Genomic DNA, 17,131 nt, shown 5'->3' with positions numbered 1-17,131 from the left:
ACTGCTCAGGGGGAAAAAAAATCCTTTAAAAATATTACTGCTCAGGGGAAGTGGGGGAGAGCATCGGGAAAAATATCTAAATGCATGCCAGGCTTAATACCTAGGTGATGGGTTGATAGGTGCAGCAAACCACCATGGCATATGTTTACCTATGTAATAATCCTGCACATTATACATATGTATCCCAGAACTTAAAATAAATTTAAAAATATATGAATAAATATTACTGCTCCCTGACAACACACCTAGTCACCCAAGAGCTCTGATAATCCCAATGCACAAGGAAATAAATGTTGTTTTCATGCCTGATAACACAATATCCATTCCACATCCCATGGGGTAATTTTGGCATTCAAATCTTTTTAAACATACACTCTACTCTGTAAGACTATAGTTGCCATAGGTAGTGATTCCTCTGATAGACACGAGCAAAGCTAATCAAAAAACCACCTGGAAAGAATTCACCGTTTCAGATGCCATTTTCAGAAGAGGAGGTGTTGGTATTTTTATCAACATGAATAAGAGTTTGGAAGAAGTTGATTCCAGTCCTTATGGAAGACTTTGAGGGGTTTAAGATTTAAGTGGAAGAAGTAACTGCAGATGTGGCAGATACAGCAAGAGAACTATAATTAAACGTAGAACCTGAAGATGTGAATGAATTGCTGAAATCTCGTGATAAAACTTGAACTGATGAGGAATTGCTCTTATGGGTGAGCCAAGAAAATGGTCTCTTGAGATGGAATCTACTCCTGGTAAAGGTGCTGTTAACATTTTTGAAATGATAACAAAGGATTTAGAATATTATATGAGCTTAATTGATAAAGCAGTGGCAGGGTTTGAGAGGACCGATTCCAATTCTGAAAAAAGTTATACTGTGGGTAAGGCACAACCAAATAGCATTGCATGTTGCAGATAAATCTTTTGTGAAAGGAAGAGTTGAATCGATGTGGCAAACTTCATTGCTATCTTATTTTTTAAAATTGCCGGCTGGGCGCGGTGGCTCACACCTGTATTCCCAACACTTCGGGAGGCTGAAGTGGGTGGGTCACTTGAGGTCAGGAGTTTGAGACCAGCCTGGCCAACATGGTGAAACTGCATCTCTACTAAAAATATAAAAAATTAGCTGGATGTGGTGGCGGGTGCCTGTAATCCCAGCTACTAGGGAGGCTAAGGCAAGAGAATCACTTGAAGTCAGGAGGCAGAGGTGCAGCAGTGAGCCAATATCGGGCCACTGCACTCCAGCCTGGGCGACAAAGTGAGATTCACAAAAAAAAAAAAAAAAAAAAAAAAAGAAAGAAAAAGAAAAAAAGAAATTGCCACAGCCACTCCAACCTTCAACAACCACCAGCTTGTTCAGTCAGCAGCCATCAACATTGAGGCAAAACCCTCCACCAGCAAAAAGATTACAACTCACTGATGGCTCGGATAATTGTTAGTATTTTTTTAAGCAATAAAGTATTTTTAAATTAAGGTATGTACATTTTTAAACATAATGCTGTTGCATACTTCATAGATTACAGTATAGTGTAAACATAACTTTAATATGCACTGGGAAACCAAAACATTTGCATTGCTTGCTTTATGATGATGTTTGCCTTATTGCGGTGGTCTGGAACCAAACCCACAATATCTCAGAGGTATGCATGAATATTTTCCTTTCTCCCAAGACAACTTGTAAATTGAATCTCTGCCTAAGATGATTTAGGCCTTGGTCTTCGTGATCTGATGGAAAAGATGACCTTTCATAGCTTTAGCTTTGTTATTCTATAATCAGAATGAAAGAATAATCACCATATGAGAAATTTGTTCCTTTTAATTCTACTCAGCATTTTCTTAAAATTCTGTCTTTCCTCAAAATCCAAATTACAATCCCAGAGCTGGGATATGGTCTTAGCAATCTGGAATAAGAAATATCAATTTATCCAAACCAAAAATTTTCAACCTGCAGTCATTAGACTTCATCAGAGCAAAGCTTTTGGCTATTTGCAACTTTAGGAAACTAATCTCACTGACTTCGCTTCAGGGAAGATGAGTTAGACATACTTTTCCCTGTTTCTCCCACTAAGTATAACTCAGAACCCTGTATGTCATATGGAGGAAAAAACAGAAGAAGACTCTGAAAGGCGGAAAGAAGGCAGACTGGGGACCCAAGGAAACACACAGAAGCATGTCTCTGGGATTTTTCTTTGCCTCAAGTATCCTAGTCTTAAACCTGATGAACCAGTGACTGCAACAACCTGCCCAATTTCCACAGAACTCTGCTGAGTGAAAAAAGCCAAACCCACAGGTTACATGCTGTATGGTTATATTTTGAAATGATAAAATTATAGAAATGGAAAAGAAATCAGTGGTTATCAGGGGTTAAGGAGAAGGGAAGCTGGTGCGGCTATAAAAGGCCAACATGAGAGACCCTTGTGGTGTTAGAACTGTTCTGTATCTTCACTGCATCAATGTCAATATCCTAGCTCTGATACTGTCCCATAGTTTGGCAAGATGTTACCACTGGAGGAAACTGGGTAAAAGACACACAGGATCCCTCTGAATTATGTCTTACGATTGCATGTGAATCTCCAATTATTCAACGTAAAGAGATTATTTTGTTTAAGTGACTTCTAATAAACACCTTCTTAACTGAGATGGCTGAAACAAAAGAAAAAGTGCTGGATGTGTTACCCTTGTAACGCTTGTTTTGAATTTTTTTTTTTTTTTTGAAAAATCAATCTCCAAGTTTAAAAATATTCTCTACAGCAAATATTCCCATAACCTTTTCTCAAGCTGGGGAAGAGAAATTCACATTATAAGAACTAGCCAATGCAGCCTGGACGCGGTGGCTCACGCCTGTAATCCTAGCACTTTGGGCGTCCAAGGCAGGCAGATCACCTGTGGTCAGGAGTTCCAGACTAGCCTGGCCAATATGGTGAAACCCCATCTCTACTGAAAATACAAAAATTAGCCAGGCGTGGTGGTGGGCACCTGTAATCTCAGCTACTTGGGAGGTTGAGGCAGTAGAATTGTTTGAACCCAGGAGGCAGAGGTTGCAGTGAGCTGAGATCGCGCCTAGGCAACAGAAGGAGACTCCATCTCAGGGAAAAAAAAAAAAAGAAAGAAAGAAACAATTCGCCAGCACAATCACTAAACCTATTAGCTGATGATAAATTTTTAAAATGGTAGCTCAATAAATGGTCAGTTTTAAAATTTAGATATACTAGGCCAGGCATGGTGGCTCACACCTATAATCCCAATACTTTCAGAGGCTGAGGGGAGCAAATAACTTGAGGCCAGGAGTTTGAGAACAGCCTGGCCAATATGGCAAAACCTCGTGTCTACTAAAAATACAAAAATTACTCGGGCATGGTGGCACGCACCTGTAATGCCAACTACTCAGCAGGCTGAGCCGAGATCCTGCCACTGCACTCCAGCCTGGACAACACTCTGCTCAAAAAAAGAATAATAAATAAATATAAAGTAATTTGACAACAAATATGGGGACCACTTTTACCAGAAACAATCAATAGTCCTCTTTCACTTCATGTATCTCCAAACACACACACACATATATATACACATATATATGTATGTATTTTTTTTTTTTTCTTTTTTTTTTTTCTTTTTTTTTTTTTTTTGAGACGGAGTCTTGCTCTGTCGCCCAGGCTGGAGTGCAGTGGCTCGATCTCGGCTCACTGCAACCTTCACCTACGGGTTCAAGCAATTCTCCTGCCTCAGCCTCCGAAGTAGCTGGCATTACAGGCATGTGCCACCATGCCTGGCTAATTTTGTATTTTTTTAGTAGAGATTAGGTTTCACCATGTTGGTCAGGGTGGTCTCGAACTCCTGACCGCAGGTGATTCACCTGCCTCGGCTTTCCAAAGTGCTGGGATTACAGGCGTGAGCCACCATGCCCGGCCTCCACTCCTATATATTTGTTGGTCTTGATATATTTTCAGTTTTCATTTAGTTTGTATTTTTTTCTACAAATTTTATTTATGAGCTTTATTTCTTATTTAGAAACAAGTGTTCATATATTTATGATTTTTAAAAAGAATGAGACTTCTTCTATAACTGACATAGGGGCATACAGGGCCTCTTTTTAGTCCAAGTTGCTTTTTGTATTTCAGCATTTAGCCTGAGGAAGCTGAACTATGTGAAGAGATGGAACATACATCTCTCAAATTCTAAGAATTTTTTAATGCATGGCACCATCAAGAGGCAATAGCTTGTACTGCCACTCTAAGAACAGAGGATCTGCTCTCAAGAACAGACTACTGCAAAAATTCAGCTTAAGGCTTAGGCTGAATCTGAAGATTAAATCAACTTATGGCCATTCTAGCTCAGAGTATAGGAAGAAAGCCATTGTTTCTCAAGATCCTTTCAAAAGTCTTGAGTCACTAAGTTTATTGGGTTGGTAAACAAACCTCTCACCCCGTTTGCAATTTAGCTGGCTTCTTCCAGTTAGTGCAGCCATTTTTTTTTTTTAACAAATTAAAATTATACTCAGTATGTAGCAAACGGAAGGGCCATATCAGGAAGGAGATTCAAGTCAGACTGGAGGACGAAATAGTTTTCAGTACTTAAACTTGCCTTCACATTTCAAAGACATTCTTCTAAAAAAAATAAAAAAGATTAATACTATGACTAAACAACAATAAGCATGCTCTTAACATTGTCCATTCTGCTACCCAAACAAAAAATACTGTCAAATTTATAATATGGCTCAACATAGCCAAAAAGATCTGAATGCCCAACTTATTTTGGGGGGTCAGGAGTCACCAGGAAATACAGACAGCAAGAAGCAAACAGAGAAGCAAAAATCTACATGTGGAGTCACTTTCACCTGACCACGCTCACTAGTCTTGGGTTCCTAAACAATTTTTCCTGATTACAACATTAAATAATACCAACCCATTTATTTTCTGGTCTTTAGAATAGGTTCTGCATCTGACCACCTTTCAGAGATTAGAGAACATATAAATTTATTTTATAAAATACCAAAAGTCCTTAAACAAATATGCTCAATTAGTCTTTTACTTCATTTTAGAAACATTAGATCTATGATCTGCTCAATGGTACACAAGCAAGACTCTCGGACCCATAGCCTTGGTTTTTGTACAACCTTGGGGAGCAACAATTCTTACAAAGAATGCTAGAAAATTTTCAAAGTAAAGAAAAATAACTCTTTCATCTTTTTATTTTTAATTGAAATTTGGAAAAGAATTTCTCCCTTCTGGAAGTAAAAAAGAATGTATTTATACTGAGATATCTTCATTTTTTGCATAGAGCTTCACTGTTACCTAGAACTAAATGCATATCATCTGAGAACCAGGGATGCAACCTACAGTCACAGATTAAGGAAACCCAGAATGAATGTCAAGAATGGGTATCAAAAACATTCAATTACTCTTTTTAAAAACATGTAAAGAATGCTTCCTATGCTCTAGTCAACTGGCTAGGAGGTGCATCTATAGTGGTGAGCAAGATAGGTAGGGTCCCAGCCTCTTACTGATTAAAATTATTTAGTTATAAAGTGCTTTCATAGGAGCTATAAGGACAAAACACCTTCAATGGTAGGAATTGCTGACCCAGACATTTCACCTATTCACATAACTACCACAGAAACATTAATATGTGCCTTAAAAGAAAGCCAACCTTATTTTCAAGGAATCCATATGCAATGTAAAAAATTTGTATGTATGTAAAAAATCAGAAAACCTTACTCCATGATGCTTCATGAGAGCTGGCATCACATTACACCACGTTTGAGAAATAAGTATCAACGTGGCCCTGCATAGTTCTAAATGGCAATAATGCTATTTACCAAGGCACTACAGACGACCGTCACCAGCCAGAAAGAAAATATTGGATGGCTACAATGCAATTCGTGGGAATCCACTGGTTCTCCACAAAAGAACACAGGTGCTTTTGGCAATGTAACCAAATGAATACTCTTAAAAGCATCAGGGTTTGCTTTCATTTTTTTTATTTTCCCCTTTTCTTCTTAAAATGACTTTCACTGCCTTGGACCATAAAAAGCTCTAGACAGCCATCACTGCCTCTGGACTACTTGGAGGAAGGCATGTGTGAAGTAGGATGAATACTTATACCCTACTTTATAATGATTTTTCTAACCTCTAAAACAGCAGTCCCCCAAATTTTTGGCAACAGGATTGGTCTCATGGAAGACAGTTTTTCCAAGGACATGGGGGAGGGATGGTTTTGGGATGATTCAAGCACATTACATTTATTGGGCACTTTATTTCTATTATTATTACAATGTAATGTGTAAGGAAGTAATTATATAACTCATCATAACGTACAATCAGTGGGAGCCCTGAGCTTGTTTACTTGCAGCTAGTCGGCCCCATCTAGGGGTGATGGGAGACAGTGACAGATCATCAGGCATTAGACTCTCATAAGGAGCGCACAACCCAGATCCCTCACATGTTCAGTTCACAACAGTGTTCGCGCTCTTTTGAAAATCGAATGCCACCACTGATCTAACAGGAGTTGGAGCTCAGGCAGTAACATGAGTGATGGGGAGTGGCTGGAAATACAAATGAACCTTTGCTGGCTTACCACACACCTCCTGCTGTGCAGCCCCATTCCTAACAGGCCACAAACCACTACTGGTCTAAGGCCCATGGCCCGGGGGATGGGGACCCCTGCTCTAGAACATCTAACTTGTCAAAGAATCAGCATCCCAGCCCTCTAGCAACACTTTATCCATTAATATCCTCTACTTGAAACATAGCTCAGAGGAAGTTAAAATGACCCACCAGCCAGTCCAAATGGATGTCACAAGGTCTATGAACTGAAATGCACACACTTCATGTGCTTGGGACCTCCTTGACTTGTACTTAGTCACTCCTAGTTCAGAACACTTCAAGACTTGATAACTGGTTTCTAAGATCATAAAAAACGAAAAGGCTGGCAAAAATGACCAAAACATGAATTGGTAGCTGAGAGCAAAAACAAAAAAGAAAGAAAAATTATTTTTTTAAAAAATGAACAAACTAAACATCTCAAATAGCACAGCAGCTGGAAGTTATTTAATACAGACTCAAAGTAGATTGTTTACCTCATTAATAGGTCCTTGGAGGTGCATAATCATAGTTCAATCTTTAGTACTCAATGAAACTACCTTGAGTTTTCAAATAAAGATTGAACACAGTAAAAAAAACCCAGGTGGAACACTAGTATAATCACAGCTGAGCTAAAAATATTACAGATATTATGCTTAGTGAACCAGCTTTACCCCACCTGGTTTCTTCATTAATGAGTTAAAGAAATCTTTGGCCTCTATTCGTTCTTCATTTATATAAGAGTTGCATTTACTTTTTGAAAATTATGCTTTGACAATTTGGAGGTCCTAATAAAATGCGCAAGTGACTCACTCTATCCAGTCAATTAAATTGGGCTGGATGCCCAGACATACCTTTTCTTGGCTTCTGAGGTAAATTGCAAATGGCCGTAGAACATCACCTTCACTGACTCGCTATTCTCTGCAGTCTTTGTTTTACTGAATCTGTGCTATAGTTTTTGTTTCTAATCCTTGGCCTGGGATTCTGGCTTGCTTACAACTGATAGTTATCTCCATTGGTGGCAACCATGACTAGGAATCTGGTTTCACGATCTGACTACGTGGAGAGTTGTCAGGTAGAACTGGAATCCAGCCTTGGTCAGGTGAGAGATGGCAGATTATTTGTTTGTTGTTGCTGTTTATAATTTGTTTGTTTTTCTATTTGTGTACTCAGATCAGGAATATATTTAGTGCCTGATGGAAAAGCAGTCTTTTGAGATCTGTGTTCCAGTGAGATTTTGTGTTCCAGTGTTCACTTTTGATCTGTAATTGGAGCTGTAGGACTTATGCCATAAACCTTTCATCTGTCTCTCTACCTGGGGGCGGGGGGAGGGGGAAACACTCTTTGTAGGTGAAATATTTTTCTATCTCCCAAGGATAATAATAAATTAAATAGAGGAGGCCTACTGTTCTGATTGGTTTACAGAGACTAATAAGTAGTTAGAGAAATCTAACATTCCCAGAATTTCAAGAATTTATTTGCTTGAAGTAAGTTTTGTGAAATTCTAATGCTTTAAATGTGCTTTTTTAAATAATGGGGTCTCACTCTGCCACCCGGGCTGGAGTTCAGTCGCATGAACATGGCTCACTGCAGCCTCAATCTCCTGAGCTTAATCAATACTCCCACCTCAGCCTCTCAAGTAGCTGGGACTACAGGTGTGCACCACCACACCCAGCTAATTTCTGTATTTTTTGTAGAGACAGGGTTTTGCCATGTTGCCTGGGCTGGTCTCAAATTCCTGGGCTCAAGTGATCCTCCCACCTTGGCCTCCCAAAGTACTGGGATTACAAGTGTAAGCCACCTCACCCAGCCTAACTGTGCTCTCTTAAAAAAAAAAAAAACACCTGATTTGATAATTTGGTTTTAAAAACACCTTTAGGGACACATGTTCTCAGAATCTCCTGGGGCTGTGTCATGGGCAAATATAACTTTTAAGAAAGAAAATACATTTTAAAAACAACAACAACAAAACAGCTATACATCTTTTCCTTGTTTCATCAATGTATAGTATAATACAAGTATAATCTCATTTTTTAAAAAAACTTGAATGTTTTATGATGAAGAGATTAGTTTACCTGAACTTTTAAAATGCCTTATATTAGTTTGCCAAAAACATAAGCTAAGATTACTTCCACAATATTAAGAAAAATATAAACTTTGTGCTCACCTAAACTGAATTATAACTGTGACCAACCTTTTCACATTTTCAGTAATTATGTCCTGTGATGTGTTAGCTTGAACATAATTTCTAACACCTTTAAGTATTTTTGATGTGTGTCTGGTTGTTCCAGAATGTGGAAGAGCACAACGAAGAGCAGAAGTTGATGGAAACAGAAAATTTCAGATTTGCAAAAGGGGAGTTAGATTTAACTTGGTTTATAATGCTTGCAAATAAAAAGGCTATAAAGAAGTAACAAAATTTTAAGAATTTGGCAAAGTTTGCATGATTTTGATGCAATTATTCATAAAGTATGTTTAATGTAATGCATTAAAAATGCAATATATGACAAGTACCCTGTTAATGTAAAACTAAAACGCAGTTACCTCTATTGAAATGACAGACTGAACTTGGAGAAATCAGCCTATGCTTGTAAAAGGCAGTAAAAGGTTATTCTACATAATCTGCCCAAAGAACAGAGATTAGTATCTTACAAGAGTAACTTCCTGAGCTTTGCTCTGATTGGAATGTATTCTTGCATATTTAAAATAACAAAAAGAGTTTTCTTCATTTTTTAACGATTTGAGGCTTCTTGCTCATCATAAAATTATCCATTGCCATTTGATTAAATAGCCAAACCACAAACATTCACTACTCTCAGGTATACACAATTCTTTATTACTCAAGTGACAAAACCTCTCATTTTGCCTTCAAGATCAGGCAGACCCTAAATACAGAAGAAAAAAAAAAAAATTCCAAGATATCTATTCCTGAACCACTTTTACGTTTTCCCAGAGAACCTCTGGGCAATCACAAAGAATTGTTTTTTAATTTTACAAAAAGAAAGAGGCTAGAAATAATTAGGTTTGTTCACTGTGCCCCTAAAAATTTCTCAAATCAAATGAGGAAGTCGCCTGCCCTTAAGATAATTTTATACAGGTAAAATATTATTTTTAATATTATAGGTAATGTTCAAAGATTGGGTACTTTTCAGAAAGGTCCTGAATATATGCCAGTGCCCTCACTCTCTATAATATGTTCTTAAAAAACTGATTTAAAGGATTTTAACTCTCCTTCATGCTGATATTGTTTGTTAAATTAACCATAAATTAACCATAGCCACTTAACTCTTACATTCACCAAGTATTCTCTACTTTCCCCGTGAGCTTGCCTACAAAATACAATATCTCCTTAACGAAGAAAAGACAGTTTTAGAACCTTGTGGACAGAACTTTACCAGGTATTCTTAACTCTTAATATTTCAAAGAATTGCATAGAGAAAATTAGACAGTACTAGGCACCCAAATCAGATTTTCAGAACTTTTTAGTCCAGAAATAGATGACTTCATGAAACCAAATTAAGAGCCCAAGAAACAGAGGAATAAGAATTAATTACATAGAAGTGATTGAATTGATAATAAAAATTGAATTTCTAAACGTGGATATGTGTTTTGGAATATTACTAGTATTATTTTTAATATTCTATTTTTTCAGGGGGAAAACGCTTTGGCATTCATACTGCTCTATCTCTAATCCTCTATTCAGCTAACTCTGATTTTGCAAACTAAATGAAATACTATTTTAATGGTAAATTGTTCTCACTGATCTCTGAGAATTCAGGAAGTAATTTGAGTCACTTTACTTTTTAATGGCAATATCATAATTTGCATAGGCTTGATAAGAATCTGTCATCCCTTTTACCACAATGTAGTCAAACAAATAGACTATGCAACCAAAATCAAGCCTAGAGTGTCAAATTTAAAAATAAGCCTCATTTCAACAGATACGATAAGTCCACTATTAAAGAAAAAATATATATAACTTCATATTTACAGCAATATCCACAAAGCTCCCCCAAGAAGTCAAAACTGTTTATGACTTAATGGGCCCAACCTTACAGGCAGTACAGAAGGTCACTTCCTGGACTGCCAAGAATCATACCAGATTTGGAAAATCTGGAGGAAAGAGAAATTCACCAACACTTAGAGATGCTGAACATGAAAGCTAGCAGAGATGAATTTCTTGAGTTTGGTTGCCTATCCTTGGGATAGAAGAGCAAATAGAAGCATTTAAGGAAGACATCCAGAGTAATGGAAGCCATTAAAAATGCTCTCCCAGATTCCTTGTTATCGGATAGAAGTTAATATTCTGGATTTATAAATAACAGTTGCTTTGCATGGTATAGCATCGTATTTGCTGTCCATATACAAGACTTTTGTATGCTAATTAAAGCATCTTCTGAATTTCTGTCAATGAAGCAAGCCCAAACACAATGCCATTTTGTGACCAAGAACAGTCTGCAGAGATTATTTATGATAATAAAGAGGAATGTCATACTGGGTACTGTATAACTGACCCACCCAAAGACTATCTAAATTCTCTAAGGTTATGCACATTTGTTTTCATTCACTATTGTCAGGATATTCGAAAACTCTGTAAGAACAGACAACTTATCAAAAACTATGAGTGATGCAAACGATTACTGCTCTAAAATGTCAAACATACTTCCTACTGGATGGATGCAAATGGTTTCCATCCATTATAATCCAAAGGTTACAACAGGTGTGTCCAATCTTGGCCCACCCTGGAGAAGAAGAACTGTCTTGGGCCACACATAAAATACACTAACGATAGCTGATGAACTTAGAAAAAAAAAAAAGGCAAAAAAAATCTCATCATGTTTTAAGAAAGTTTGAGTTTGTATGGCATGACATTCAAAGCCATTGTGGGCCATGTGCGGCCCACAGGCCACAGGTTGGACGAGGCTGGGTTACAATTTTATTGTCCTATAGGATATTAACCAGTTTTGTGATTCAAAAATCATATTCTAGAATATTTTAGCAACTAAAATACTTCTGATAATCCTATAGTGTTGTTGTAAATCAGCTTCACTATCCTGCAGCTTCTCTCGTTAAGGAAATCATGAATCGAAAATGAATCAAAGTAATCTCTGACAGGTGTTCATTCTAAAAGAGAAAAACCTGTGCTTAAAAGAGAATTGGGAAAAAGCAGTTGTCTGTTCTCATTCATTGGTGAGACTCTCAAGGGATGTTTCCTCTTGTCTTCTTATTTTCAATAAGTATAAATTCATTTTAAATGGAAAAAGACAACTCAATAGATCTTGTATGCGTAGTCTGGAGTCACTGTACGTGCTAAGAATCAGAGCTAAAGATAGTAAGGTTGTGTATGAACAGTGTGGAGAAAAGCTGAGCACCACTGAGGCAACTCCAACATTCTAGACAACTTGCTATAAAGACAAATTCACTACCTAATTCTTGGTGAGTCATGATTTCACTGACTACTTCTCTCATAACCATACACATGCAAATTTAATGATATAAATAATACAAGTCAGCATTTCCTCATAGTCTTAAAGAGAAGTTTGTTAAGACTCAGAAATTTCATAAAATTTGCAACTCCTCTGTTATGTTTTTAAAGAATTTATACTTGTGAGAAGTCCGCAGAGCAACTAAATTAACATTAATTCCTGGAGGCTTTCAAGATAGCCAAACATGCCTATTAATAGTGATATGGGAAGAAGAAGCATATAGCAGGAGAGAGGAGAAAGATAGCAGCTGTGGCTGGTGAATATGAATATCCTATATTCCCACATATCCTGGAGTCCATCTCCAAGGCTGCCCTGTAGATGCTGGTTAATGAAACAGTGAGGTCAATCACTGTTAGATGAAGATTACCAATCGCTCCATCTCCTGCTCCCTGAGTCTTTCCTCCCTCTGCCGCCGGTGATAATCCATCAGGTCATCACGTCCTGAAATGGAGCTAATGCTGCTTTTCCGTTCCCGAAGGACAGGCTGGGGGGTTCCTGAGGTCTGTCTGAGGCTTTCCAAATCAGCCTCATCAAATTCCACAGATCCACAAGAGAAGTTCCTCCTGGTCGCAAACACTCTATCTGACTCTCCAGCAAGAAGTGAATGACTCGGGTTTGTCCCCACGTATGAAGCCCGATCAAAGTCATCAGAGGCGCAGGAGGAGGTGGAGGCCAGAAGCATCTTCCGAGCCACTCGAGGACTGGCAGGGACGCTGAGGGTAGAACTTACATAAGGATTGCCTTCAGAAGCAGAGGTTTTATAGAGTAAAGCCCCTGAGCTCAATGAAGAAAAATTAAGGTAATTGTCATTGTCTATTATGCTATGAGGTAGATCCTTTTCCCCAAGTTTTGTTCGTTTGGAATTGCCCAGAGAGTTTCTTGGAGGCAAGCTGAGAGGTGTCAGCTGGTTCTCTGTGGCTTTGTACAACCTGGGAAGTGATCGGCTGTAGGCTCCCATGTGACTCAGGCTGCTGCTGGAGTACTTCCTAGTTCTCAAATTGATGTTTTCAGATGCAAGCTCCTTGTGTCTAGTTAACTTGGGTTGAAGCGTCAGGCTGTCCTGAATGCTCATTTTCCTGGCTTGCTTTGGGCTTGAAGGCATGCTTGCAGCTCCCGATCTGCTGATAGGAGGGGGGCCAGCATCACTCAGGGAACTTCCATTCCACATGGCCAGGAGCGAGCCAGATGCCTTCCGACCTTCCAGCCCTCCGAGAAAGTAGACATTGTCATGCGATTTATTCCTTGAGCTATACTTGGAATATGGAGGCTTCTCTGAGAGCCTCAAGGCCCTTTCACTGTCCCGGCCAGTATAATGATCAAAGTCTGCTCTTCCAAGTGGATATCCACTGAGGGAGGATGTAGTGCTGAGTAAAGGAGTTGGAGGTTTCATAGCAATATTTTTGTCAGTTCCATCATAAGAGAACTGCTTGCTTCCCTGGAGTTTGGCTAAGGAGGGGCTGCTTTTGACACTGGTTCCCAAAGGAGAAGGGCTTCTCTTTGCAGGCACAGGTTGTGAGAGGGTTAAATAGGAGCCAGAATAGTCTCCATTGGCTTTAAATCTCAGACTGGAAGAGTATTTCTTTGGGCTGAGGCTCTCCATCATGTTTTGGAAATCGTTCTCAACAGAATGCACCACAGAGTCTTCCTCTAAGCTACCATCTTCTAAATCTAGCTCCTTTTGTATGTAGCTATGCTCTTCCATAATCTTGCTGGAATCTGTAAAGAAATAAGGAGAAAATTTTGCGTTAAAAAAGATTTTAAAAGAACAATCGCTTGTTAGGCCTACATCTGAACAAATAATCTTGCGGTCTGACCTAATGCAAATAAACACAAACTCAGTTTTACTAATAAACCTGTTAAAACCATACAGCAAATTAGAGGAGAATAAAGATCACTGATCTGAGATATCTTATGTACAAAAGAAAAATAACTTAAAAGGACAGCAATGACATTTGAGTGAAACAAATCCCTAACCAAGTAAAGGCGCAGGATTAGGCTGGGACATAAAAAACACAATTTCTCCTTAATGTTCTAGCCCTTCAAGGAACACCTGCTTCCCTAGTGACTAGCTAATGCCCAAAGGCATAATGCAATGGACTTTACTATAGATGTCTCTGCTGGAATCATTAACTGCTCAGAAATAAAGTCCTGAGGAAACAAAATTCACGTTTGGGCAGAAAAAGAAAAGTTTACGTTAGACATTGATCAATAACGTGAGAGTTAGAAGATGGTTCTTTAAACGAGGGCTCTGGGAGTTACCTTCTCAACAAAAAGACTTAAAGCTCCTTTAGTCATCAGAGGCAGGTAATAACAAAGAAAAGGGTATTCCACCAATTACTGACACGTGATCAGGATGGTATATTTAAAAACCTGAAACTGTTATATCCTTCAAATTTTCTAGTACCCCAAATGCACTAAGCTCATCCTATCAGGACCTACTCACTCTTCCAGGGAATAGATCAGGATTCTATGCTCCACGATTAAAATTTTTAAGAAAATATGTTTTGATCCCTGGTTTGAACAATGTTAACTTAAAGAACTAAAGTTTTAGCCTATGAAAATGTCTTTTAATTACAAATTATTACTGCAAATGGGAAAGGCTTATAATTCTACCTGTTAAAATTTTTTTTCTTAGATTATCAGTAAAGTGAAAATACAATTTAAACATTGTCATTGAACTCATGAACCACTAAAACTGTCCTCCAACCCTTAGGCACATCAGACACTAATTATGACATCTCTGGTCTATATATAAACAGTATCACATATGGTTAGTAATGGTTTCATAATGTGGTTGTCTCTGTAACTAGGCCACAGGTTTAAGGAAGAGGTTATGTCTAGTATTTTTATCTTCCACCCCTCTAGCTCTCGTTGCCCCAGAGGTGAGAAATTCAATGAATGTAAGCTTTCCATTTTAATCAAAGCCTTCCTCACTCCCTCTCAGCCATGGATTAAGGACCTTCACCCTGTTGTTCAGCTTCACACAGTTTCTGAGCAAATTCAGACAGCCTAGTAAAGAGCTCCTTCTTTATCCACAAGACCACGAAACAGTCTGGCTGCTTAAATCCTGGTGATGGGCCAGGTACCCAACTGCCCATAAAGGTGCAGCCTTCCCCAACAAACTCTGCCTTGGGTTCCTTATCCTCTAACCCAAAGCCCTGCCCAGATAGATACAAACATAATTTATCTTTTTAAATGTACCTAAAAAAAAATGAAGTTTCTTCATTATATTTGGCTCCCAGCTGGCATGTAGTCCTGCCATCTAGCTCTTGGTAAGGCTTTCATTTCCTCTGGGACAATGCCCTTTCTGCCTCCAAGACAAACACTCTTCTCAGCATGTGTCTACTGCTATCAATTCCGGTTTTAAAAGCAACACCAGCCTAGTTTGAGACCTATCTTACCATGCCTGCTTAGAGGACTAAAACTGAGACTCCTCTATTCCGAAGTAACATCACCTCTCGTTGGCTTGCCATATTGAAATTCCAGCAAGCCTCGGCCAATTCTCTCAAGTTAAATATTTTGGAATTGAAAAAACAAGGAAATAGATGGATCTGAGGACATTACAGTGTTATTTATTAGAATGGGAAAATACCATAAATGCCAAATAATAGGGAAAAAATCAAATAAGCTATAATACATCATGAGAGCATATTATACAATCATTTAAAATCATATTTTGAAGTACATTTTATAGCACAAAAAGTACATTCATAAAATGTTAAGTTAGTTTTAAAAAACATATCAGGGCAGCTTTTTTACACAGACACACACCCACACACATGGATTATACACACACAGGTATATTTCTGTATGTAATACAATAAGTGCCGTTTTCTTATACAGTTGACTCTTGAACAATACAGGCTTGAACTACATGGGTACACTTACACGCAACTTCTCAATAAATACACTGGAAAATTTTTTGGAGATTTGCAACAATTTGAAAAAACTCAAACTGCATAGCCTAGAAATACTGAAAAAACAAAAAAGAAAAGTGAGGTATGTGATGAGCATAAAATATTTGTGGCTACTAGTCTATTTCATCATTTACAACCATAAAACATACACAAATGTCTTATGAAAAGTAACACAGACTACACATAATGCCATTCTCAGTAGAGAGAAATGTAAACAAACATGATATTATATCATGGTTGCATAAAATTCACTGTAGTACATACCATACTACAGTAATTGGACATCCCTTGTTGCTACTGCAGTGAACTCAAGTGTTGCACGTATTCACTGAAAACGCCACGTGATGCTAATCACGTGTACATGTGCAGTTCATCTCTCCAGTAAATTTAACATTGCAGTAATAAGTTATATCTCATGGTTCTCAAGTATTTTTAACACATTTAATTTAATACTATAAACCCTGAATAACACCATGGGACACATACAAAATGCCGCTAGTGATGCTGGAAGTGCACTCAGGAAGCAGAGACAAGTCATGACATTACAAGAAAAAGTTGAATTGTCTGATATGTACCAGAGATTGAGGCCTGCAGCTACAGTTGCCTGCCATTTCAAAATAAATGAATCCAGCATAAGGACCACTATTAAAATAAAGAAAAGGAAAATTGTGAAGTTGTCACTGCAAGCTATGCCAGAAGGTATGAAAATTTTATACTTTTTGTGAAATAACTTTGAGTCTCAGTGAAAGTGCACCTTTTAAGTGGGCACAGGATTCCTTTAAAAAAAGGCATGCCTATAGACTCTAATAATATTCAAGAAAAGGCAAAATCATTACATGACAACTTAAAGCAAAAGGAGGTAAGGAATCTAAAGCTGGAGAATTTAATGCCAGCAAAGGATGGTTTGATATTTTAGAAACAGGTTTGGCCGAAAAAATATCAAGATAACAGCAAAAGCAGCTTCTGTCAACCAAGAGGCAGCAGATAAGTTCTTGGACACCATATAAATTCCCTGAGGAGAAAGGATATCTGGCTGAACAGGGTGGTTTCATTGTTTTTATTTATTTGTATATTTTTTAATCAACTCCTAAGCACTTAGATGAACAGGTTTTTAATGAAGACAAAATTTGCCCAATCCTGAAAAAAATAAAAA

At 38.0% G+C, this 17,131-nt stretch overlaps 1 protein-coding gene across 9 annotated transcripts in view; it reads right to left on the bottom strand.

Annotated features, from left to right (window-relative positions):
• Positions 1-17,131, bottom strand: part of PHLDB2 (pleckstrin homology like domain family B member 2) — a 235,325-nt gene that overhangs the window by 78,737 nt on the left and 139,457 nt on the right. For all 9 annotated transcript variants that reach the window (XM_038003302.2, XM_038003297.2, XM_073009709.1 and 6 more), the window contains one exon: positions 12,429-13,777. In XM_038003302.2, coding sequence (XP_037859230.1) covers positions 12,429-13,777 — 1,349 coding nt within the window. The remainder of the gene's footprint in view (positions 1-12,428; positions 13,778-17,131) is intronic.

Source organism: Chlorocebus sabaeus, chromosome 22 (genome assembly GCF_047675955.1).
Source record: "Chlorocebus sabaeus isolate Y175 chromosome 22, mChlSab1.0.hap1, whole genome shotgun sequence".
NCBI lineage: Eukaryota > Metazoa > Chordata > Mammalia > Primates > Cercopithecidae > Chlorocebus > Chlorocebus sabaeus.
The sequence above is the reverse complement of the archived record's forward strand: the minus strand, read 5'-3'. Positions and strand labels throughout refer to the sequence as shown.